The sequence below is a fragment of the Artemia franciscana genome, chromosome 19 (assembly GCF_032884065.1).
Source record: "Artemia franciscana chromosome 19, ASM3288406v1, whole genome shotgun sequence".
Taxonomy (NCBI): Eukaryota; Metazoa; Arthropoda; class Branchiopoda; order Anostraca; family Artemiidae; genus Artemia; species Artemia franciscana.
In genome coordinates this window covers 29,180,743-29,208,444 of record NC_088881.1, presented here as the reverse complement: position 1 = coordinate 29,208,444, position 27,702 = coordinate 29,180,743, and the positions used below count along the sequence as shown (strand labels likewise).

Here is a 27,702-nt window from a genome sequence, read left to right as displayed (position 1 = left end):
AAAAAAAAACTATTTTTTTCAACTTAAAGTAAGTAGAAACATTAAAACTTAAAACCAACATAAATTGTTACTTATATGAGGGGATTTGCCTCCTCGTCAATACCTCGCTATTTACACTAAAGTTCTTTTTAATATTTTCAAAAGAGTTATTTATCTAATGAAACCTTTGTGATTCAAGGATCATTCTTAAGGAATTGGAACAAAATTCGAACTTAAGCGTAAAGAGTGAGGTATTGACAAGGGGGTGGACCCCCTCATTTACGGAATAATTCCTGTTCGTACAAAGTTTTAATGTTACTCCTTATTTTCAGTTGAAAAAACTTGTTTTTTTTTTATAAATTAATAGAATTGAACATTGTAGCTAAGGATTTTGCAGTGTCAATGCTTTCTGATAGACAAATGCAACTAATTTTACCGATTATCAGCTATTTTTCATGTGAAAAATCGTAAATATCAATATAAGCACTTTTATAAGCTTGTACAAAATCTATGGTATGAGAAGGGAAACTGGGGCTAGTGTTGACGAAACAACTATCAACGCCATCTAGCTGTTGGTGACACGACATTTTTCCAAGCTTTTTAATTGTTTTACTGTTATCAGGAAGTGAGATCAGACGCTTATTAATATCCTAATTTTACTACTCGAATTAAAGTAATTATTTTTATTGTTTCACTGGAAAAATGTTGCCTAATGTTAGAAGTTGTTGATTGTTTTTTCTAATACTTGTGTCATTTCCCACTCTTATCAGTTATCCTCTTTTGTCTCTTTTGTCAATCTACCTACTCTTTTGTCAAGTTCAAATGCAACCAGTTCGAGGTCAAATGCAACTATTATTCTTGATGCTTTTTACACAACGCCACTAAGCTTTTCACTCTAGCATAAATTAAGGCCTTAAGGCTTGATCAAGGCTCAAATCCTCCATCTTTAATCCAATTTCATTCTGTATATTCCACAGTTTGAAGCAATCATTCGAAAATTTTTAGAAAATAGCGCTTAAGTGTGGTTCAGGCAATGTCATATAGGAATTGTGCTTTTTTGTCTGAAGTTTACATGTACCTACTATTTTAAGATTGTTACGGTTTTAATTTTCGAAGAAATAATTTCTGAAATCACACTGCTTTTTCATTCATGGAAAATTAAACAACAGAAAACGGATGTTAATTTCAACAAAGCAGTGAACAAAAAATAAAACAAAACTACTGTTTAATAAAAAAAAAAATTCCGAATATTTCAGCCCTAGGTCTGGGAGCCTTTTTCAACGGTAAAAAGGAAAAGAACGAAAAATCAGAAAGAAAAAAGAAAAAAATGTTCTTAAAACATAACGCACAGAAACAAAAACACGACAACTAAACACACAAAGAAGAAGAAGAAAAAAAAAACACTAAAAAATAAGAACAAATCACATTGTAAACAAATATAAGGAATTATTATAACAAATGATTATAAACAAATATAAACAACTTATAATTTGAGTTGCTTTTGTTTATCTAGTCTTATTTTTTTTTCTTCTTCCTCTTTGTGTGTTTAGTTGTTGTGTTTTTTTTGTGTGTGTGTTATGTTTTAAGAACTTTTTTTCTTTTCCTTTATTTTCCTTTTAGAAAAGCTTCTGGACGTCAAGTCGAAATATTGTGTATATTTTTTAATTGAAGTGTAGTTTTTTTCGTTCACTGCTTTGTTGAAATTAAAACCCATTTTCTCTTCCTTTATCTTTATTAGAAGATTAACGGCGAATAAGTGTTTTTTCATTTCATTTTTATATTCATTTGGTTTATATTCATAGTTGAAAGGTCCGTTTTTCATTTCCTATTTCATTTCTTTTTATTTCCTTTTATTCATTTCCATTTCCCTCTTTCAAGCTAATCTGGTATTGAAGTTTTATGCAACCTTAAGTCTACCCTTTTTTTTATTTTAAAGTCCTTTCTGCTTCAAACACTAGTATTTTCTATTTGTAGTGCGAACAGGCCGAGGGAAAGGTTAGAGGAGCCGTCCAAAAATGTTTGTCGACTTGTCGAAGCATGTTTGAACTCCTAATGCATTATTCAAATATTTGTTCAATGTATCCTCTTGAAACACGGCAAAATCATCGTACGTATAAACACAAGGAATGGATTGAGGCTCTCACTGAACGAATTGACATGGAAAGGTAAGTTTTTTTCGTAACTATGGAATTCTATTAAAATAGTCTTTGTTCGCCTTTCCGATTTGTTAAATTTTTTTTCACCTTTAGTGCTTTCCCGAGATTACTGATCTGAAAAGCCAGATTACTTATCCTTAGCGTTTCACGAGACGCAAATCACGTCAGAGATTAGTTGGATTACTATTTAAAACGGGCTGGATTCTGTGTCGGATAAGTTACATCTGTTAACCCTGGAAAAAGCAGGATTGCTGAGGATAAATGACGTTATGTGTAAACGAAAAATTAATTTTTTTAAATGGAAATCTATGTTGGATTTAATGCAGAGTACCAAAAGAGACAGTAATTTCAAAATTTGACACACCTTCAAAGGGCTCGTAAGTAAGCTATGTCTGCAGTGGATTAATTTTGTTATTTGTCGATTTGTCTAATAATAAGAATTTATTGTTATCTTTTACGGATTGCACCCAGAGAAGTAGATAAGTCAGATAAGATTTTTTGTGGTATTGGGTAATTGCAACACGAAAAGTCGTGGTGGAGTTTATCATACGTTAAGTAATTGTTGCCTTTCTTTGAAAATTTATTGAACATCGTAACGTTTCATGTCACGAGGCTCCAATAAAAGCACCGGGTTACACCATTGTAGGTCAGGGACTAATAGTCTACAGGGACTAATAGTCAGGGACTCAAGTCTACACAAAGCGCTTAAGCCGACTTAAAAGACTACGTAATTAATATCTCTGGAACCTCCAGTATGAATGGACGCTTTGCGCAGGTCTAGTCCATCTTGGTCACTGGATGTTTTTGTCATTATGAGATGCTTTCAGTTGACTGCAAAAGTAATCCCTAGTCTATTCCCGGTAATTCATTAGTTATTCATGTCTGCAAATATTATAGCACAATAGAATAGCATTCCATGGTAAATAATAGAGTCAGAAAGAGGTTATTAAAAAAATAAAATAAAAGTTGAAAAATTATCTTCTAATCGAAATAACGCTCAATGCTTTGTCCTTAAAAGGTAATGGTTTCATCAATGGCCTCCCATCCTTAAGCCTCCCTCTCCCCACAGCATTGTTTGCAGTCACCGTACTGATTAGGAAATCTTGCCAAATGTCCATTCTGACGGTGCCTATGAGGATATGGAAGCTGTGCCTCTCTTCCGTAGATAGGGACGGAGGAATAACGTTATGAGAAAGTGGAGACCCTTAACAATCTCACAATAGAGATGGGGCTCCAGCCTTTTATACTCAGCCTCTCCTCGTCGGGGTATATTAGGCGTGCGCCCCCTAACCTAGTGGCGGATTTGAGATTGGGACCACTTGCTATGGTTGGGGTTGGGACGAAAGTTTTTTTTTTTTTAATTCTATTTAGTAGTTGAGTTTTTAATAAATTTTTAATTGTTAAGACTATTTCTTTTCGCAAACAAGTTTGAACAAAGTTTCAGTTACTTTGTGCGGTCTCTGTTAGGTTTTAGTGATAACGCATACCGTCTTAAAAGTATTTATCAAGGAAATCTGTCTGTATTACCACAAAAGCCAACTGGGAGGCGAAAATCTACATTTCGTAGTAACAAGGAGGAGAAATTTAAAATCTCAACTTCTTTAGGTTGTCAAAATGATATTTCAAGATTGTGCTGTTGCAACGGGGCCTGGAAAACTTAACATTTAAGCTTTTTTTTTACTGTCAAAAACTTGCTTTCGAGTCTTGCTATGGCACAGAGACGAAGAAATTGATATCATTACTTTTTTTGGCTGTCATAAACTTTGAGTTTTTTTTTTGCAGAGCGGGGTGGTTTTTACAACATTGTTATTTTTAAGGGGATTTGTATAATAGAAAGTAAATGTAAGAGAAGTGCGAAAATCATTAATTTAAGTTTTGGATTTGGTGAGCAAGCGGTGACCAATTTACAGCTTATTTTCATCTAATTAAAGCTCTGCATAATATGACATATCACCTCCTCTGTTCATCCTAAAACATGAAAATAAAGGCCAAATTCTTTAGAAATACCTGAACTTTAATAAAGCCTTATATTAGTATACACTTAAATCTAAGTATATGAATCGAAATACTGTTTCAAAGGTCGGAGTAGTCGTTTAAGAAAAATAGATTTTCGAAAAATTGTTTATAAAAGAAGGCAAATAATTATGTGTTTTTTTGTTTTTTTTCTAACCCGCATAGATGGGTCTCTGACTTCTCAGTTTGAAACAGCGGAATGACATCGATTTTTTTTCAAACGTTTTACCAATGAAATGTTGAAAAAGTGGGAATTCACACCACTTGAGTTGCCCACGGAAATGGAATGCAACTACAATATTATTTCAGAATTTCTCACCTTCTCAATACCAACCAGTCACAAAATATAGTTATGTTTTTGTATAGGGGTTACATATATTTTTTCGTAAAATTGTATGAACTGCTATATATACCGCTGAGGAATTTTATACTTACAGTGTTCGGACTCGCCTATAAATTCCAATAAATTCCTATATTTTAATGCACTCCTATAAAATGCCTATATTTTGGCTAAAATTCTATTATTCCTATATTTTCGGCTGAAGAGCACTAAGAACATTGCTCATGATTTGCAATTTTCTGTCTTTTGGTGTAGATTAATAATTAATTACAGCTGTTGAGCTTTTTGAACTTAACTATATGCTACATTCTGCGATCAATCTGTCCTTTATCTATCTGGTATTTATCCCCTTCTAAAGAAAAATGATGTTAATCAGATTCGGACTTTTTATTTCAGATATTTTAAACTTTTACTTTATCTCCCCCCTTGGTATAGCAATAGTAAGATAATTCGTAAGTTTGATATCCCTGATATAAGTGCAAAGTTGGCCCTCCTGCATGGAAGATTGTCGGAATCAGCTTTTTATCGTTTATCGTCTCATCATCCTTTCGTCCGTCTGTTCGGTTAATCTCATTGTAGCATAGTGTTTTTATGGCACTTAGTATTAACCAAGTGACATATAGCAATCGCAAATTCTGTCGGTCTGTCTGTCTGTCGGTCCTGGTTTTGCTACTTTAGGCACTTCCAGGTAAAATAGGACGATGAAATTTGGCAGGCGTATCAGGAACTGGACCAGATTAAACTAGAAATAGTCGTTTTCTCGATTTTTCCATCTGGGGGGAATGTGGAGCCCGTTAATTCAGAAAAAAATTAGAAAAATGAAGTATTTTTAACTTACCAACGGTTGATCAGATCTTAATGAAATTTGATGTTTGGATGGATATCGTGCCTCAGAGCTGTTATTTTAAATCGCGACTGGATCTGGTGACATTGGGGGAGTTTGGAGGGGGAAACCTAAAATCTTGGAAAACACTTAGAGTGGAGGGATTGGGCTGAAACTTGGTGGGGAAAATGAGATCAAATTCTAGATACAAGATTGACATAACCAGAACGGGTCCGCTCTATTTGGGGTAGTTGGGAGGGGGGGGGTTGATTCTGAAAAATTAGAAAAAATGAGGTATTTTTAACTTACGAATGGGTGATCGGATCTCAATGAAATTTGATATTTAGAAGGATATCGTGTCTCAAAGCTCTTATTTTAAATCCCGACCGAATCTGGTGACATTGAGGGGAGTTTGGGGTGACCTAAAATCATGGAAGACGCTTAGATTGGAGGCATTGGGCTGAAACTTGGTGGGAAAAATAAGTACAAGTCCTAGATACATGATTGGCATAACCAGAACGGATCCGCTCTCTTTGGGGTAGTTTGGAGGGGGGGTTTGATTCTGAAAAATTAAAAAAATGAGGTATTTTTAACTTACGAACGGGTGATCGGATCTCAATGAAATTTGATATTTAGAAGGATATCGGATCTTAAAGCTCTTATTGTAAATCCCGACCGGTTCTGGTGACATTGGGGGAATTTGGGGGGGGGACCTAAAATCATGGAAAACGCTTAGATTGGAGGGATCGGGATGAAACTTGGTAATTTATTTGACCAGACATCCTACGCCATCTACCACAAATCTGATCCCGATGACTTCCGAATCCTATAATTGGCCTATATTTGGGCCTGGGAAATCCTATAAAAATGGGACAGAGCCTATGATTTGAAACGAACCGACCTGTCCGAACCCTGTACTTATTTTAATACATGCCATTCAATCATATTTCCACGATTGGTTTTTTATAAATCAAAATCTTTTACAGGACAATTCTCTTATTTAAGAGTCGAATTTCAAATTTTTATTTTTGTGCTCAACAGACGTGTCGAGATTTAAAGGTTTATTGAATATCTAGAAACCTCAAGATAAAAAAAATTGAATTGAATTGAATTTATAATAATAATTAAAAATCTACCACAGCTTGAAACCCTGAGAATTTAACTCACCAATCTATACCTATCACATGGAAAAATCACAAACACGTAATTATTTAATTTTTAAGGAGTATTTCGACTCATATACTTAGTTTGAAGCGCATACCAACATGCATATCTATTGAAGTTTGTATTTTCATGACGATTTTGGTCTTTATTCGAATATGTTAGGATGAATAGAAGATGAAATACTAACGAAGAGCTCTAAACTGACTGGGCTCTAGACTGACAGCACTAGCCATTATAAACCTTCACTGAAACATTTCGTTAGAACTTGGCCGTATAATAAATAGATATGGCGGGAGTAGAAAAAAAGGAATAGACTTTCTCTTATAAAACTACGAAATTTGTAATTTAAACAAAATATACCAAACCTTAAAAAGTGGAAAGATACGCTACGTTGTTATAAAAAGTGAAATTTTGATTAGTAAATTCTGATATTTCGTCGAAGTTGACACTATTTATTAAAACTTTATTTTTAAAAAGAAATAATGACTAGTTAATGCTTTATTACCTGTACTTAAAACCCTCGTTTTAAATTTTTTCTATGTATTTCTGTCTCTTTGTTCTATCTTTCTTGTTACACCCCTGAAAGAACTAATTTTTAATGTTTAATACATCTTGGGTGAATATAAAATTTGCATCTTAATCATCATTTCCTTCTCTTCATTACTATCATAATTACTAAGCGATGCCATAAAGTTAGGCGATAAGCTAAATGGTTTGACCTGTGTTACAAAGAATGCATAACCCCAAAAAATGGTTCAAGAATCAAGACTTTTTTTTTTTGACAATACAAAGCTTAACTCACTCACTATAGTGGTCAGAAGTGCAAAGGTGAAAAATTGTGCAGAAAATATTAAATATAATTTTTTTTAATAGATGGTGAAAAGCTTTTTATTTTTTCGTTGCGGGGTTAGTTTTTGTAACATACTATTTTTTTATCAATATTTTTATACCATTTTAATTTCAACAAATTTATTAGAACTTTAACCCTCACTAGATATTATATTAAATTTGTGACCATTTCCACTACCTACCAACGACGCATAATTGTTGAGGTTCCTTTTAAATTGCTGGCATTTCTTTGTTCGCAAGTTTTCGAAGCAACCTATTATACACCCCTTGGTAAATAAAATCCTGGATCCGCCCCATATATATATATATATATATATATATATATATATATATATATATATATATATATATATATATATATATATATATATATATATATATATATATATATATATATATATATATATATATATATATATATATATATATATATATATATATATATATATATATATATATATATATATATATATATATATATATATATATATATATATATATATATATATATATATATATATATATATATATATATATATATATATATATATATATATATATATATATATATATATATATATATATATATATATATATATATATATATATATATATATATATATATATATATATATATATATATATATATATATATATATATATATATATATATATATATATATATATATATATATATATATATATATATATATATATATATATATATATATATATATATATATATATATATATATATATATATATATATATATATATATATATATATATATATATATATATATATATATATATATATATATATATATATATATATATATATATATATATATATATATATATATATATATATATATATATATATATATATATATATATATATATATATATATATATATATATATATATATATATATATATATATATATATATATATATATATATATATATATATATATATATATATATATATATATATATATATATATATATATATATATATATATATATATATATATATATATATATATATATATATATATATATATATATATATATATATATATATATATATATATATATATATATATATATATATATATATATATATATATATATATATATATATATATATATATATATATATATATATATATATATATATATATATATATATATATATATATATATATATATATATATATATATATATATATATATATATATATATATATATATATATATATATATATATATATATATTGTAATATTATATTTCAATTTATTTGAATTACGATCACAGATCATTCGCTTTTTCAAAAATAGACATATTAAAAATAAATAATTTTTCAGACCACACTACTTTTATATTTACGAAAAATTAAGCGAGAAAAACGGGTTTTAATTTCAACATAGCAATGAACAAAAATTAAAAACAAAACAACACTTTAATTAAAAAAAAAAGAATCCGAATAATTAGGCCCCACATCTGGCAGTCTTTCTCAACGAAAAAAAGCGAAAGAAAAAAAAAGGTTTGATTAAGAGAAAAAACCAGTCGTTGTTAAAAAAACACAAAAAACGCCAACTGAACACTCGGAAAGTAAAAGAAATAAATAATTAAGAAAAACTCTCATTATAAAAAAAACTTCCAGTACTGATGCAATCTCAATTTAAAGAAAAATTCTACCGCTATTGAATACAATAAATCGGCTTCTTGTAGCCACCATACTCTACTAAAAAAAGTTCTCCTTCAGTTCATTTACCCAATCTTTTCAATTTAACATTTTAGTATAACCCCCCCCCAAAAAAAAAAAAACAAACAAATATCTTAGGTTTCGATCGGTTAACACATCATTCGCTTAAACCATTCAATCCTCTTTGGTACCGTGCTTTTTATACACATCATATGCTCTTTTCTGTAATTTAAATAAAAACTTCTCACTTGGAAAAACTGCATCAGTAGCTGTTTCGTTTGTTTATGAACTCGTATTTTCTTATGGTATTGCCTGTGTAAAAATAATAATAAAACTGAAATGCTATTTATTTTGTGTAAGTAATTCTAACAAGTAGGCAACGCTGTTATTTGCAGCTGGAAAATGCCATGCTTGCTGTTTTCAAGAATGATTCTTATGGGCCTAAAAATAGAAAGTTCAATAGAGAGATACAAAACAAATAGGGAAATGGAAAAGGTAGACAAATAGAAAGTTTATTGCTTTTCAAATGCTCTAAAATATTAAAACTTAAAGCTTATTGCACCCCCTAAGTGGCTATTGATAATGCTGATTATTACTGAATGGTTTTTTCTTGTGTGCCCTTTTGCGTTGGGGGAGGGGTGAGGTGAGACCCTTTTGCTTTGGGGGAGGGGTGTTGGATAGATATAGATACTCAAAAGGTATACTTTGGGGGAGGAGGAGAGGAGGTATTTGAAGTATAAAAGTAAAAAAAAGGTAGGCATTTTGGAGGAAATTTTGTGCTCGGAGTTTGCAAAAGTAAGAGGAATAAAGGCGGGGAGAGTGCATCATGGGATGAAGAAAATAACTTTGAACCCAAGGTAATCCTAAAGGGTTCAAATACAAAGAAAAATAGCAGCTTAAAAAAAAAAAAACTTCGTTAACCCCGCTCTGGAAAAATTCCTTGGATATAGCCCCTCTTTCCTGCCTCCCTCCAAATGGATCTGAGTATGAAATAGTCGCTTACGTTGTGTTCGTATTTATTTTAATTGACCATAACCCCTTTTTAAGATATTAGAAACTAACAAGTTTTCCTTTACCTATTTAACTGTTTACATTTAATGTTTAACTTACTATTGGACAGAAAAAATCTTTTATTTATATTTTATTTATTAATTATGTTGATTAGCACAAAATTATTGTAAAATTGAGCGTATAAGTGGCTATTATGGAGCAAATAAATGTTAATTTTGCATCTTACGTTCCTCTGAAGTGTGTAATAGGGGTTATAATTATTCAGCACTTAGAAAGCAGCACTTAGAAAGCTACACATTTACGCATTACAAGTTGCAGGGAGTATGTTTTGTCCTCTTCTTCTTCAATCAAGAAGATGGGAAGAGATCACGCCTTCCTCTTTTTTCTGAACCGATTTAGATTTCACACCATTAATCAAATATATATTCTATACTAAGGTGAATAACGTAAATAGAACGATGTTCTACTTTAGCGTAAGCTATTCGTCCTATTCACGTTACTGCCCAAAAATGAAGTGTTTTATTATTATTATTTGTCTATTAAGGCATCAATTGAGAATAATTTTTATTTAGGTATCGTGCAATCATCAAATCATTTGAAGCAGAATTTCGAAGTAATGCTGGAGACCTTTTGCTCAGTCAGTCAGCTTTGAGTGTGGCTCAGGCCATGAGAAATGGCTCAAGTGAAATATCTGCACGTCTTCAGACGCTTCAGACTATGAATCTGCAAGGTATGTCTTCATTCCAAAGGCTGCTTAAGTTTAGCTACAAAGCTAATTTAAAAAACATGGTTGCCACTTGCCACGATTTATACAAAATTAAAAAATACGGTTTTTACATTAAGGTTGCCAAAATAGCAGGGCTATGGAGTAGGAATTTTTTTAAATTTTTGCTGAATGGAATCGAAGTTGGGGTTGGAGTCGGTATATTGAAAATGTCTGGAGTTGGATTTGGAGTCCGTTATAACCTATAACTTATAACAGACTCGACAATCCTGCAAAATGCCATATCAGTTGTTTTGAAGAAGATGGCTAACACTAATTTTGTTTAATCCGATCTTATTGTTTTAATTCGGGCTTTTTTTTCTTTCTGAAGATTTATCTATAAACACGCCAACTCGAGTTATTGGTGCTGTGTTACCACTTGGATTGGTAACTGTGAGAAGTGACCCGGCTCAATAGTTTACGAAACTGTAAAAATCGGAATATTGAAACCATTAGATGCATCGAAAGAATCGGATTCTTATGCTAATTTCAAATGTATAAGTTTTATCAAGTTTAGTCTTACCCATAAAAAGTTACGAGCCTAAGAAAATTTACGAGCCTTGATCTTAATTAAAGTCACACCGTCAAATTCAGCGTATTAGAGAACCCTATTGTAGGGGTTTCAAGATCCTATCTACAAAAACGTGTAATTTTGTATTTTTTGCTGGAAGAAAGATCATAACGCGTGTTTGTTTGTTGTTTTTTTTTCAGAGGTGATCGTGTTGACCCAGTGGTCCTAGAATATTGCGAGAGGGCTCGTTTGAGCGGAAATTAAAAGTTCAAGTGCCCTTTTCAATTGACTAAAATAACTGAAGGGCAACTAGGCCCTATCTTATGCTTATGTTTCCCCAAAGTCACCGGATCAATATTTTGAGGTAGGCATTTTCTTCAGCTTAGTCTAAAAATCTAATACCTATATTTTTTAGGATGACTTAATCCCCCACATTCCCTGGAAAGGGCTGCAAGCTATGAACTTTTCCCATTGTTTACATATAGTATCGGTTATTGGGAAGTATACAGACAATTTCAGAAGGGATTTTATCTGGTGGGGGGGGGACGGGGCTACGTGGGAGGATCTTTCCGTGGACGAATTATTAGGAGTAATATTAATACTTAAAACGAACAGAAATTATTATTTATATGAGGGGGTTTGCGTCCTCGTTAATGCCTCGCTCTTTTCACTATTTTTTTTTTTTTTTTTAGTACTTTCCAAAGAGCTATTTGTTCTAATTAAACGCTCTTTGTGATTTAGGGTTCATTCTTAAAGAATTGGAACAAAATTCGAACTTCAGCGTAAAGAGTGAGGTATTGACGAGGGGCAAACCCCCTCATATACGTAATAATTTCTGATTGTTTTAAGTCTTTATGTTCCTTAAGCTGCTCCTTTAAGTTGCTCCTTAAGTCTTTTAAGTTGCTCCTTTGTTTAAGTTGAAAAAAATTTTTTTGACTTAACGTTAAAAAACGTTTTTTTACTTATACCAGGAAGCAGCAAATCAATCCCGTGTAAATATTTTTTCGTTTAAATCTAAGAGCACCAGGTACTTCCCAGAAAATGGTCCAAATCTTCATCGTCATTTTTACAAAGGAAGCAAGTATACAGTCCTTCAGGAACTTCTCTTTTTTTTTGTCAAACATCATGTGCCTGATTTTGATTGGAAGGCAATTTGCCCATCTACTATAAAAGTAACAGTTGGATTTCTTATTTTAAATGCAAACATAAAAATTGTTGCGTATGATTACACCTTTTATTTTTTTAATCATGTATGGCAATTAACTTTTTTTTCGCGAAAAATTATTTCATATGAAAACTTATTTTTTGTATGAAAGCTATTTTTTACATTACAACGGTTTTTTTCAGATGAGATCGAAGCCTCGGGATTGGAACTTGCGAAAGCAAAATCGAACCTTGAACATGTTATCGTTGGAAGCAATGGAAAGTCTTTTAATATGACTGCAATTGGAATTGTCCTCTCAACTTTATCTGGAATCAACAGGAAAAGCCTTAATCTTGAAGCTACTATTTCAAGTAAGTCGAATGATTTTGTTTATTTGAAGGTTAAGGCAGAGCATTCTCTTTCCATTTTTATTTGTTTTCATATTTTGTCATTTTTATTAATTTCATTTTATTTATTTTCATTTTCATTATTTTCATTATATTTAGTTTTTATTTATTGTCGTATTTGTAGTATATTCGGTATTGTTATTTGGGGTATCCCATCTTGGGTTGTAATGCATAAGAGGGTTTGTAAAAATATACACCTGGATATGGGGGGGGGGGAAAGGAATTTTATCCCCCCCCCCTGGGAAAAAATCTCATACTCATATGATCCTTTCTCCCTTCAATCGTAAATCCTTTGTCTTCATAATCCAACCAAATCTTTATGTTCTTCTTAAAGTGTATAGTTTAGAAATTATATAGTGGCAAATGATAGAGAATATAGAATCTCTAATTATGCGCCTCTCGTGCGTCTTTCTAACGTGTTATCGTTGCAAATAATAGAGAATATAAAGTATCTAGTTACGCACCTGTCACACCTCTTTCTGACAAGTTATTGCTGGAAGTAATAGAGAATATAAAATCTCTAGTTATGTGCCCCTCGTGCGTCTTTCTAACGTGTTATCGTTGCAAACAATAGAGAATATAGAGTGTCTAGTTACGTGCCTCTTACACCTCTTTCTTACATGCTATCGCTGGAAGTAATAGAGAATATTGACTATCTAATTATGCACCTCTTTCTAAATTTTTGGAAGTAATGGAGAATATAGAGTATCTAGTTATGCGCCTCTTTTTAACGTGTTATCATTAGAAGCAGTGGCAAGTCTTTCAATGTCAATTCTATAGGAATTATCCTCTCGGTTTTGTCTGGAATTTACATGAATAGCCCTAATATTGCAGCTACTATTTCCTGTGATTCTGATTATTGTTTTTTTTTTTTAGATTAACGCAGAATAAACGTTTTTCAATTCAATTTTATTCCTTTGGTTTAAATTCATAGTTGAAAGGTCCGCTTTTCATTTCCTTTTTTCATTTCCTATTTCATTTCTTTTTTCTTTTATTCATTTCCATTTCCTTCTTTCAAGCTAGTTTGGTATTGGAATTTTATGCAACCTTGTTTTGCGTTACTAATGCATAACAAGGCTTATCAAAAATTATTTAGACTTGATGAAGAGGGGTAGTCTTCTTCCAAAAAACGTACTCCTTCCCGCAGAAAAAAGTTGTCATAGTATAAGATAAATTGTCCTTTTGGTCGTGAATACTAATCGATTTCTGGATCCTTATAAAACCAACCTAATCTTTATGTACTTCTGAAATTATATAGTCTTGAAATTCTGTAGGTTTACAAAGGTAAATAAGAGAGGTACATATATAATATTCAGCTATATACCTCTTGGGCTACATTGGCTAGGTCAGGAGGTCCATTTCTTTATCTGAGATCTTTATCATGTTTTTTTTTTAACATAGTAAGTAGGGTAACCAATCGCATCTTGGGTTATAGTTTCTTTAATATCTAAACAAACTCGTACAGCTAGATATATAAATAAAATAAAAAATACAATAAGAAGATTAATAAATAAAAAAAATAAACAAAATAGACGCCTCTAGTAATTAAAAGCTCTAATATCCACTAAAATGGTACAATCTTCACCTCTTAACAATAAAAAAAAATCTTTATTTTCAATTTTCATTAAGGAAACTGAATGTAAAGAGCTCTTCCTGTCGGGAAAAAATTCTAGAGTCTTTTTTAAAAGACAGAAGTGATTAGGCGACACTTAGCCCCTTTGCCCTTTTCACCCTTAGATTCCTCCATAACCCCCATGGCGTTAGATCAGAATACTTAGATAGCCATTTTACCAAGAATGCTTTAAAGATCCTAAACTGCTCCTCTAGGGGGGTGGGGAGGCATTCCTTATACAACCCCAAGAGAAAGGGTTCTAAATTGTTGAAGCGACTGATTCTTCACAGATTATATGTTAGCGGAAAAAATAGGCGTATCGCACCTTGTTAATGTGGAATCATGTCACGAGTTTAAACCGTTATGATTGGAGCTAAAAATAGGACCAGCGGAATATACATCTCTAACTTTTTTGCTAAAGGGTGAGCATATTAATCATCGCTTGAAGCCAGAATCATGCAAGGTTTCTCAATCTCAGTGCAACAGTGAACTTTGTCCAAGTTGCAAACTAAAATGGCGTAAAAGCCAATTAAGACATTGAGTTGTTAACTTGGTTTGTTAATACCTATAAATTTCTGAATATTTTCTTGTGTGTGACATTTGCCTTGGTAATTATGAACTAAGTGTTGGTAATTTGGTAAATATCAATTATTGAGTTACTGTTGGTGTCTGCAGTTTATGGGCACCTGCCTTGGTACTCATTAGCCATGAATTGGCAACTTGATAGCCATGTACTCTTGGATATATTGCATGCCTAGAATTTACAAACAATCGCCTTAGGAATTATGAATGTAATGCTTGATAACAATGAATTACTGTCTTTTTGTTGGTATCTAGATTTTATTAGCCCTACCTTTGGTAATTATGAACCACAACTTGGTAACTTGGAAGGTATAAATTCATGAATTTTTTTTTCTTCTCTTGAATTGTAAATATTCGCCTTGGGGAACTATGAAACTATTACAGGGTAATTATGAATTACTGAATTGCAGTCGATGTCAAGATTTAATGAACATTAGCCTTGGCTATAAAAAACCATGAATTGGTAACGTAGTAGTTATGAATTTTTGAACATTTTTTTATGTTCAGAATTGATAAATATCGACTTGGGAATTATAAAAATATTACTTGGTAACAATGAATTATCGACTTGCTGTTGATGTCTGGATTTTAATGACACTAGCCTAGGTAATTATGAACCATGAATTGGTAAATTGGTAACTATAAATAACATTGATAATTATAAACCAATAATTGATATTGGGGGCTGTAGTAACTTCAAATTTTTGAATATTTTCTTTTGTCTAAAATTTGTAAACAATCGCCTTGGGAATTATCAAATAGCTGCTTGGTAACTGAATTATTGACTTTTTCGTGTATATATGTCATTGACATGGTCACTGACATATGTCATTGACATGGTCATTGACATATGTCATTGACATGGTCATTGACATATGTCATTGACATGGTCATTGACATGGTCATTGACATATGTCATTGACATGGTCATTGACATATGTCATTGACATGGTCATTGACATGGTCATTGACATATGTCATTGACATATGTCATTGACATGGTCATTGACATATGTCATTGACATGGTTCTTCTGAGCTATGAATTAGGGATTGAATTTCTCATTTAATGAATTGACAATGAAGTTCTGATTATTTTTCATGTCTAGATTTTATGGACATTGGCCTTGGGAATACAGCATCATTTGTCGTTCAAAGTCAGTGCTCAATTGACGAGATGCTAATTCAGACTGTTGTCTCCAAGGAGATATTGTCATCCGTCCAATCTATTTTAAATGTAGATCGAAACATTGAGCTGACAGAGGTCGTTGATCAACAAATACTGGCACTCCGAAGTATTGAAGTAAGTACTTCGTATTAAAAGAGTTCAGGTTTTATTAGAATTCAGATTTTTATTCCCCAATACATACAATTTAAAATCAGAATGTCCAAAAAAGACTCCAAAGACTGCGTCCTTTTGCAAGTCATAGCTTTTGAAAACTTATCTAAGCCATAATATGTGACCGAATTTTGCTGGTTTTCGGTGAGGAAGCACTGATGAAGGAAGGACCGTCTCAATGGATGAAATCGAATCCATTGAGAGAGTAAATGAATTTTGATAATATGGGTTCTTTAATAAATCTAATATTAAAATCGGAAAGAGGAAAAATTATGTTTATATTTTTCTACTATATTTTATACAATTTTATATTCTAATTTATTTTTCTTTCTGCTGGGACTTTTTGTCTTCTTTTCCTATGCATCTCTACGTATTGCATGCTTTTCCAATTCTCCTCTGCAGTATTTGGTATGAATAAAGGGTAAGGTCATAGCCAGAATTTTTATTGGGGGGGGGGGGATATACAAAAATTAGAAAACACATCATGAATTTGTTCACGGGCTTTTTTGTTGCGTTTACTACAAATCGGGAACAAAAATTCGGGGATTCAACTCCCAATATTATATTATATTATATTATATAACATTATGTGCAACATTATATAATATTATATTAATGTTAATTCTAATAAATATAATATTGAAACTGGGTACAAAAATAATAATACAATATAAGCAACAACCAAAGAAGGTCAGTCGCCTAAAAATATATGGGATTAAAATGAGACCACACCTGAGGCCTGGGAGTCGAAGCGCTGAGAATAACACCGCATATCATGAAATAAATACTCAAGGGCCAGCAATTCCACAAAAAAAAAACGATTCTGTTTGATTCTTAACTAAATGATCCTTTAGTATTCTATTAAAGTATGTGTGTAACTGAGTAATTGATAAAAAGAGAATGTGTAGCTTATAAAATGAAATTTAAAATGACCTTGTAAAAAAAAGAAAAGACGCCACGTGGTGTTACAAATTAAATCTTAAATTTAATACTGTTGGTGCTTCTAGGAGCAATAACTCACTGCAGCACTAAGCCGCCTGACGCCAACACAGAAGCGCACGCTTCTTCTCCGCTCCATTTTTTTTAGAATAAATCTAATATTAGCCTGCAATTACATAATTTTAAATAAAAAATTTAGTGTTTTTGTGGCTTTTCTTTTACTAATTTTTAACGTTGGGCCAAAGATAAAGTGGCTTTTTGGTGAAAAGCCAAAAGACATATATTGGGGCACATTTTCTAACTAGCCCATATTTTTTACATGACACCCCAGGCGCTGATAGTGGGGTAAATGGTTTTTTAAATACGAGGGTTGTTAAGTTCCAGCTAAATTACTGAAGATTGCGAATATGAATTTTGAAAAAGGGGAAATAATTAGCGATTTATGGAAAACTGTAATGAAAACTCTTTATAAGAAAGGCGACAAGAGCGGATGTATTAATTATAGAGGCAGTAGCCTGGTATATGCAGGTAGCAAATTACTTAGTATGATGGCATTTTTAGTCTTTGAGATACTGCATACAAAGTCTTAAGAGGAGAACAGTGCGGTTTTAGAAAGCGTAGAGGATGTGTCAACCAAACTTTCACTCTTAGGTTAATAATGGAGAAGTGCCTGAGTCATTAAAGACTTTTAGTCCTCAGATTTGTAGATTATGAGCAAGCCTTCGATTCAGCTTATAGAAGAGCTTTGCCGAAGGTCTTATACTTGTATAGTATGCCAGGCAGATACACTAAGTGATTTGTGGTATGCACGAGAATGACACTGCTGCGGTTAATATAGAAATGAGGCTAGTGTCTGGTTTCGTATTGAATCAGAATTTAAGCAGGGTTGTGTTCTATCGCCATTTATATGGGTTTCTTTGACGGGTTTCGTCCTAAGGAACACGGCAAAGTCTATGAGAGGGTATGGAATCAAATAGGAAAGAAAAACTCACATAAACTTTGAGTATGCTAATGGTTTAAGTGGCTTAGTTGAAAATGTTAGGAAAATGTTAGGATGATTTTTTTGAAGTTTTGAGAGCTCAGAGTGTTGGAACAGACTTGAAAATTAATGTTTAGAAGACTAAGTCATTTTGACTGCCAATAAGTGGAGGTGAAGATGGGTAACGGAGAAGATCGATCCAGTTGAGAGCTTCACTTACCAAGAGGGTTTATTAGTAAAGCTGGTGGATGCAGGGAAGATGTTAAAAGTAGATTAGACTAAGACCAAACTGGCAAAACATGACGTATGATTCCAAGAAAGGAAACTATAGTTGAGAAAACGAGGATTTTGCAAGCCAGTTGCAAAATATGAAGACGAAAAAGTTCAATTCGCTTCGAAAGGTTAGATTTTGTTTTTGTTTTTCTTCTTCTTTTTTTTGAGCACTGAGGACGACTTGGCGGAGGTCCTGGTCGAAATATTTGCTTGTTTTTCCTCTTCATATTCTGCTACTGACTGACAAAATCATTGTTTTTTCAACTATCCTTTCCTTTCTTGGTTTCATACGTCAAGTAAATTAACACTTTTTAACCTTGATTTTTCACAGTTGAAAAAAGTGAACCCAGAATAGAATACTGGAATCCACAGAAATGACAGAGATCAAGTTTGGTTCTGAATCGTGCTCGCTCCAAATGACCAGATGAGGATTCATTAGAGAGTTTCGAGAAAAATTGTCTATGGGTCGTTTTGGGCTCCCGTCTGAGGGACCGTATTTCAAACAGTAAGCTATACGAAAAATGTGGCTCTATACCGCTCTCTAGGGCTATCATGATAGAAAGAATGAGATTGCTAGGACACATTCTACCACACAAATGACAGATTGCCAAAGATCGTCCTTTTCGGCCAACCATCTAGGGCCAAACGAAAAGCAGTCCGTCCTTGTATTGGATTGGAGGCGGTCATAAGGAAGGTTTTACGAAATATTGAAACTTCTTGGTATAGTGTAAGGAGGGAGGCTTTATATAGATTGGGATGGTGGATGGGGCGTGATTAGCTCTGTTGGCCTCAGGTTGCTTGGTGCTGTAGTGAGCTGTTAGCAGTAGTAGTAGTAAAAGTAGTGGTGGTGGTAGTAGTAGTAGTAGTAGTAGTAGTAGTAGTAGTAGCAGTAGTAGTAGTAGTAGTAGTAGTAGTAGTGTTAAAAGTAGTAGTATTAGTAAATTAGTAGTAGTAACAATAGTAGTAGTAGTATCTGTAGCAGCAGTAGTATTAGTGGCATTAGCAGTAGTATTAGTGGTAGTAGCAATAGTAAAGCACGACTCCTCTTGTGTCGATTTCTCTCATACTTTCTATGGACTCTTTTAAAAGCAATTATCATTCCAAAATAATTATTCCCGGCTCATTCACTAGATTTCTCTGAGACAGTCCAATAACCAAGTTCATCCAAAGGCTTGAGCTTTAAATATTCTGTAAATCGCCTGTGAGTCCAAGCAGATTCAGTCCCCCTCCCCCTTTGGCATACAAATTCAGTCGACATTGTCCGTCATGAGTCAATCTAAAAATGTCGATCATACCTTAAGTTCTATGACTATCTACCTTAGTAGTGTGCCCTAAGATGGATGGATGGATGATAGACTGTCTATCATCAACCGAAAATGACATCATTTTTATACATTCCTGATTAAAGGCTTATGCCAGTTTTCCCTCTCACTCAGACTATCGGTCTTGGCTTTTTCTCCAATTAGCCATGGATTGATGGCAACTTGATTTTAATTCAATATTCTTGTAAGTTGAATTTCTAATGAAGGTTGCAAAATCATCAACACTTAATCATTAAATTCACTTGTTTAATTAACTTTTCAAATGTTTTGTAAGTTTTTCACTCTTTTTTCCTTTTTATTGTTGCCATGGCCCTCTGTTTTCTTTTTTGTGTCAAGTAGGCTCATAATATTTTACCATTATATTATCATTTATATACCATTGTTGAATAAGTATGCTAACCCTGAAATGAGGGAGTTAAAGAAAGACGAGTCTGGTCTTCCAATCAATGAAAAAAAAAAAACACCATCAAGATGAAGCGGTGTTTAAGATTCAAAATTGAAACGAAAGTAGGGAATTTAAATTGAATTAAATTTTATTTATTCGTAGCTTGACACTTAAGTTAGTGAAAAATTACGTGAGTAATACTTCTATTACTTCTTATAACTCACCGCAGCATTAAAGCTGCCTAAGGAAAACGTTGCCACGCACGCTCCTCCTCCTAACTAGTTTCTTTGAAGCTAATCCAAATTAGAAACCCTGCCTGCACAACTTCATAGTAGCTTTGGGATGGACCTTTCAATATATTTGGAATCTTAACGCTACAATTCAAAACCTTTGAAATCATATACAACTTTTATCTTTAAAATCACATCACTCAGCATTAAAACATTTAGAATAACCATACTCCCGTATTTTTAGTCCTAGCGCTCACCTTTAGAATTTTCTAAGAGTGATTTTGACCATCCTATCAAAAATCTTTAAAAGTTTCTGATTTACCACGCCTTGCACCATTAGAATTTCACTATTCACCTTTAGAAGCTTCTGAGTCATCGTCTCAAGAATTATGTTGGAATCATCTTTAGAATCACTTATCTCTCATCTTTAAAACTATACCATCCAAAATTAGAATATTTAGAATTGCCATACTACTCACATTTTGAGTCTCACAACTCACCTTTAGAATTATGTTAGAGTAACTTCTAGAATCTTATCACACATTTTAGAAGTCTTTGAGTCACCACATCATCTTTATAATCCTACTAATAACTTTTAGAACTCTTGGAATCGCCATACTACTCACATTTTTGCCTTTAGAATCTTCAGAGTCATCGTTCTAAGTTTTTTTTGTCATTTGTATAGTTCTGCAGTTAATTTTTAAAACGTTTTAAATCACACACCACAGGATATTTAGAATCACCGTACTACTCACGTTTTAAGCACTACCGCTCGCTTTAAGAATTAGGTTAGAATAACTTTTAGAATCATATCACACATCTTAGAAGTCTCTGAGTCACCACGCTATTAATCCTTAGAATCCTACTATTCACCCTAAGAAGCTTTATAATCATCATCTTTAAAATTCTTGTAGAATCATCTTTATAGTATTACCAAAAACTTTTAGAACTTTCAGAGTCACCATATCGCTCACCTTTAAAATATTTAGAATCACCATACGACTCACATTTTTACCCTTAAAAGCTTCAGAGTCATCGTCTTAAGAATTTTTTAGAATTATTTCTATACGACTACTGTCAACTTTTAAAACCTTTAAAATTACATAAACACTCATCTTTAAAATTATACCACTCACCACTAGAACATTTAGAATCATCATACCACTCATCTTAATAATTTTGTTATAATAACTTTTAGAATTCTATGCCACATCTTAGAGTCGAGTCACCACGCCACTCACCCTTAGAATCCTACTATTCAGCCTAAGATGGTTTGCAGTCATCATCTTTAGAATTCTCGTAGAATGGTCTTTGTAATCTTACTACTAGCTATTTGAGATTTTAGTCACCATATCACTCACCTTTAAAATATTTAGAATCACCATGCCACTCACATTTTTACCTTTTAAAGCTTCAGAGTCATCGTCTTAGGAATTTTTTGAATGATTTTTGTAGTCCTACTGTTAAGTTTTAAAACATTTAAAGTCTCACAACCACTCATCTTTAGAAATATACTTCTCATCAATAGGACATTTAGAATCACCATACCACTCAAATTTAAGCCATACCACTCACCTTAGCCATTATGTTAGAACAGCTTTTAGAATCCTATCATACATCTCTGAAGTCTGTGAATCACCATGCCACTCACCTTTAGAATTCTACTGTTCATTTTTAGATGGTTTAGATTCATCACCTTTAGAATACCTTTAGAATCATTTTTATAATCCCACTAATAACTTTTAGAACTTTCAGAATCACCATGTCACTCACCTTTAGAATGTTTAGAATCACCATACGACTCATATTTAGAGCCTTACCACTCACCTTTAAAGTTCTGTTAAAGTAACGTTTAAAATTCTACCAGACTCTCCATGCCTCTCACCTTAAGAATCTTTTGTTAATTCTTTCCTATTTCAGGAAATGTTCTCTAAATGTCGATCTGTAGTGTTGCCAGAAGCTTTACGTCGATGTCAGATGGGTGACTCTTCTGTTTATGCTGTTTATAATAGACTATCTGATATCGTTGACAGCTGTACTATTCCCATAAGTGAACTTACTGATGTTTTAGAAGTTCATCTTCGGTACAAGGTTATGGAGATGGAGGTATTTATACATGTTTTGTGTAAATATTTGTTTTTTTTTGTGTACGAAATTGTCTATTTTTGTGTGTATTTCAATTGTATAAAATATTGTTTGGATTTTGTGTGAAAGTGTCTGCTCTTTTTTTTTAATTGCTTTTTTTTCTTTTTTTTTAGTTTCTTTTCTCTTTTTTTCTTTTTTCTATACTTCATGAATTGCAGCTGGGAGCGACTAGAAGCATCCTCCAATCTTGAGGGCATAGGCACCGAGAGTTGAGAATCATCCCACGTAAAGGATTACGTGGGAGGATCAAGGAGGCACACTCGTGCCTCTATAAAGAGGCGACCCACGACAATGTTAAGCGATCTTCGGTTCCAGTGGTCGCAGAGGAATGGGGAGGGATGCATTTCGTAGCCCGAGCTCCATCTAAGAAACCTGCCAAATTTCATCCCCCTCCAACTTTTCCTTCAGTGGGAAAATCTGGCCTAAAGTTTCGACCCGTCAACCCCAGCCCCCCTTTAACGTTGTCCGATCGGGCTGAAATTCACAAGTTAAGGTCCCCTAGGGCCCAGGAGCTTATCCGCGAAATTTCAGCTCGATCCGACAACTCCTTCCCTGTTTTCCAGAAACCACGCATAGACACTTAAATTTCATTTTCTTTTTTTTCCTCGACGCCTACAGGTCACAGCCGACATCGGATCTGGGTGTACGAAACTCATTCGATGCGGAATTCTCCGAGTAATTTTCCTGGAAAGTTTCGTAGGAAAATCTTAACCCCCCGAAAGTTTCGACCCCCCAACCCCACCCCCCCCCCCCCCCCCCTTTTAACGTTGTCCGATCGGGCTGAAATTCACAAGTTAAGGTCCTCTACGGCCCAGGAGCTTATCCGCGAAATTTCAGCTCGATCCGATAACTCCTTCCCTGTTTTCCAGAAACCACGCATTAGCTACTTAATTAACGCATTTCTCTCCATAAGAGCCCATGTTAATTTGAAATTTTTAAAACTTATTTAGAAGTTATATCTACACACATGTAACTGATTAGCTCAGTCGGTAGAGCGTGGGACTTTTAATCCTCTGGTCAAGGGTTCAAGCCCTTACGGGCGGTTTTTTTAACAACATCAAAATAAAAGTGTATAATTTTGATAACACCTGGACAGCTTATCAATTGAGAGATAACAGAATATTAGCTTCTTATGAGCAAAAGAAACATTTCGGTCATTCTATCTATTTTTTTTTTCTATTTTATACAATGATTTAAAAGCGGGGGGGGGGCGGCAGCCACCCAAGTTCCTCTCCTAATTCCTGTACGAGGAGTACAGGAATTATTAAATTACATCCACCATGGATTGTAGAAAAACGTACAGAAATAATATGAAAAAAACTTCGTTTTCTTAAAGAGTTAAAGAGGCTGAGTCCCAAAGTCGAACCTTAAAACGTACAGGAATTAGAAGAGGCAGTTGGGGGCTGCCGCCCCCCAAACCCCCAGCTTTTAAAGACTCTTTTGTACAGGTTTTTTGTTTTTTTGCTAACCCCCCGCTCTTGGCTTCGGAAAGGCCCTCTTTTAATTAACAAAAAATTGAAATGAATGAATAATGGAATAACTTCGAAAAATGTTAAACACAAGAGGACAGGAGAACCTTTGCGCCGAAACTAGTAATTAATAACAATGAAGTCCCCCCACAAAAAAAAACTGTACAAAAGAGTCTTTAAAAGCTGGGGGTTTGGGGGGCGGCAGCCCCCCAACTGCCTCTTCTAATTCCTGTACGTTTTAAGGTTCGACTTTGGGACGCAGCCTCTTTAACTCTTTAAGAAAACGAAGTTTTTTTCATATTATCTTTTCATGGAGTAACACTTATTGGGAAGGGAATTTCCATGGAAGGGTTTTTTAGTACTTTTGAAAAGCTTTTTATTTTATTTAAATGGCCTTTGTGATTCAAGAGTCATTCTTAAAGAATTGGAACAAAAGTTTGAACTTCAGCGTTAAGAGCGAGGTATTGATGAGGTGGTGACCCCCTTATATACGTAATAATTTCTGTTCGTTTTAAGGTTTAATGTTGCTCCTTAATTTCAATTAAAAAGTTTGTTTTTGATTTAATTTTTTATTAAGCCTTAATCCCAAGATAAAGAATAACAATAATTAATATAAGTGAAAAAAATTGAAAGGTAAAAAAATAGATGAAGAGACTAGAAAAAAGCAGAAGTATTTGCCGTTACCCAAAAGCACGGCATTTTTTCAGGACTATGAAATGTCAATTTTTTGACTCATTCCTGTCACATCTGCAACCTCCCTAATCCATTTCTGGGATACGCCCTTTTGACAATCTGCATTCACATATTTTTTTTTTATTTAGTTCAAATCGCCCCTCAATATTCTCTCTTATGGCCTTAGTAATAGTATATTACTCACTCTTACCAAACCCTTTATAATAATAGTATCATATTAGTAAGTAAAACAGTTCAAAATAGGGATGATGCCTTTTTATTGACAGTGAATAGATATAAAATTATTTAACTGGAAATTTCGAACACATATACAGTGTTCATCATCAGCAGTAAAACTGCTGATGATGAAATAGTTTTACTGCTGATGATGAACTCTGTATATGTGTTCGAAATATCCAGTTAAATAATTTTATATCTATTCACTGTCAATAAAAAGGTATCATCCCTATTTTGAACTGTTTTATTTTCGTCATGGAAAGGCAGTGTGGTCTTCGAAGTTATCTATATAATAGTAGTAGTAGCAGTAGGGGCAGTAATAATAGCAGTAGCAGTATGCGTATGTTACTTCTGTAAGTAGCATTTTGCTCCGTTAGACATCCCCCTCATGATGCCCTTGGGAATTTCAGCTTGATACGGTAAGCTATTTCAAATATATTGCTTATACCCCCTTTTGACAATTTGTAATGTAAATTCAAATCCGCTCAGTCTGTTCAGGTTTTCCAACTTGGTAATAAAAATAGAATATTAACCACGAGTAATTAGTATGCATCTACCTGGAAAATTGTAACTCCTAGGCAATGGAATAAATGCAATTTGTTCCTGTAAAACTATTCATATTTTACACCGTTCTTCCGCGAATTTTGCTGTTGGTGGTTTTCTCATAAGAGTTGCGTTCGATTTAAAAAAACCTAGTTAACTAACTAGTCTGATTTTTTCGCTTTTAGTATTTTATTTGCCAGAAAATGAACTACGAAAGTTTAACAGGCTTTTGCAAAAAAGAACGGAAAGTTTGACAGAAAATGTGGAGTTGCTATAACGTGATATGTACAAGAAAGAAGGAACAGACCATCAGGTTCAGGAAGTGAGGTCTGAAACAGTCAACAATGAAGCAGACCAAAAGCATCTAGGCTAACAAAAAATCAACCATTTTGTGAAAATTTCACACGTCTTGTTTTCTTTTCCAAGAAGAAAATTAAACTCCAGCATTAAAAAACTCCAGCATTAAAAATACGGCCGCTGAGTAAGCGCTTTTGATAAATAGCTGCATCATTCAATATAGGAAACCGTAAATGAACATGAATCTTCATGTTCCGGCAAGCACGAGCTGTCGATTTCGAATTTCTTGCCAGAAATTCTTTGTAGATATCTAGCAACAAAGAATTCTTAATAATAGCTTCATAGTCAACTTTTTAGCTAACTAAGAATCCGGTCATCAAAGAAGCTAATTAAGAATAGAAAAAAAAAGACCAAAAATACGGCATAATAAAAATAAATAAAAATACGGTAAATCGGACGAGGCTCAGGAGTCTATTGCTGGCTCTTGATTTTGTTCTTTGTAATTGAGCTGCTGCTGAAGGTAAAATCTGAGCCACCAGTGCCTCTGAAATCGTATGTCCCCTTATTTGATTGGTAGTTTCTGGTAAAATCACGGTGTTAGAATTATTTTAAGAATTATTTTATTTGAAATAAGATTTGGAAAGCATTATTTGATTTGAAATTTATTCTTGGCTTAAAGCTATTGTATTTTTACTGTTTTTTTCTTTCGCATTGACAATATCTTAAATTTTTTTTGTGTGGTAAGGTTGCAATAAGTGGTCAATTTATTTTTTGATGCTTTCGATGTATTTTTTGCATTTACATTTTTTAATGTAGGATTCGGAACTCTGAAGCTCTGAAGCCTACCAGCATTTTAAATGCTGATAGGCTTCTACCAGCCTATCAGCCTAAATTGCCAAATTTCCATCATGCTCTTCATTTTAAATAAAACATTTCTAATCGAAAACTCGCTTTAAATAAAACATAAATTTTGGTATTGAAGCGACCAATTACCAGTCCAGAGTCAGCTCCCACTTTGAAATCTGCCTCTGTCCTGATGTGCTCTGGCTGATTTAGCGTTTCCTGTACTATAGTAATTTCAGCAGTAAACTTTATTGCAGGACCAGCTGCATTTAGCAGTGACATACAGTGGATATAGTGAAGATGCAAAGGATAGTCAAAACGTAGAATGAAAATATAGGAAATAATAATAAAAAAACAGTCCCAATATTTTGGAATGGGACACCGGCCAGAAGGCATACCTGGCATACGCTTGCATACCTGGGTAGTCACTTATAAAGTTTGTAAAATCGCTAATAAAATAAAAAGCTTCGTCGTTGGTTGCCTTTGGCCTCTCACCAGTCGCCTTTCTTTCACTTTCGAGATACGGTTAAGAAGTGCTTGGGAAACGGCATGCATTGGACAGGGTTCTTAATTGGTGGGGGAGGATTGGGGCAATACTCCCCTCGATCTCATTGTCCTCTCCCGTTTGATTTAAAAAATACTTTTCTTTCATTAAAAACTTGAAAAATGCAAAATTGTTCCTCTCTCCTGGATGTTGAAAAACACCTGTTTGTATATTCATAAAGACGAAATAGACCCCACCCCCAGTCTCCCTCTTAATTTGCTTGAATAGGCACTCCCGCCACTATAGAAAAATAATTAAAAGCCTACTCAAAACCTTAACTAAATTGGCTATGTTTAGGTATATTTTTACTTGCCTATTCAAATGAAGCCAGAGTTAAATCCTCTAGTAGATTATTTCTAACTTTTCAATTTCTTTTTGAAAAATTCCTGGATAAACTGGTTTAAGATGCTCTTTTGTCCTT

At 33.2% G+C, this 27,702-nt stretch overlaps 1 protein-coding gene across 1 annotated transcript in view; it reads left to right on the top strand.

The window, feature by feature from the left end:
- LOC136039527 (serine/threonine-protein kinase SMG1-like) overlaps nt 1-27,702 on the top strand; it is a gene marked incomplete in the record, with an annotated part of 282,681 nt that overhangs the window by 167,690 nt on the left and 87,289 nt on the right. Inside the window, 5 exon segments of the mRNA XM_065723331.1 lie at nt 1,954-2,144; nt 10,620-10,777; nt 12,669-12,836; nt 16,174-16,367; nt 22,452-22,637. Of these exon segments, the coding sequence (XP_065579403.1) occupies nt 1,954-2,144; nt 10,620-10,777; nt 12,669-12,836; nt 16,174-16,367; nt 22,452-22,637 (897 nt within the window).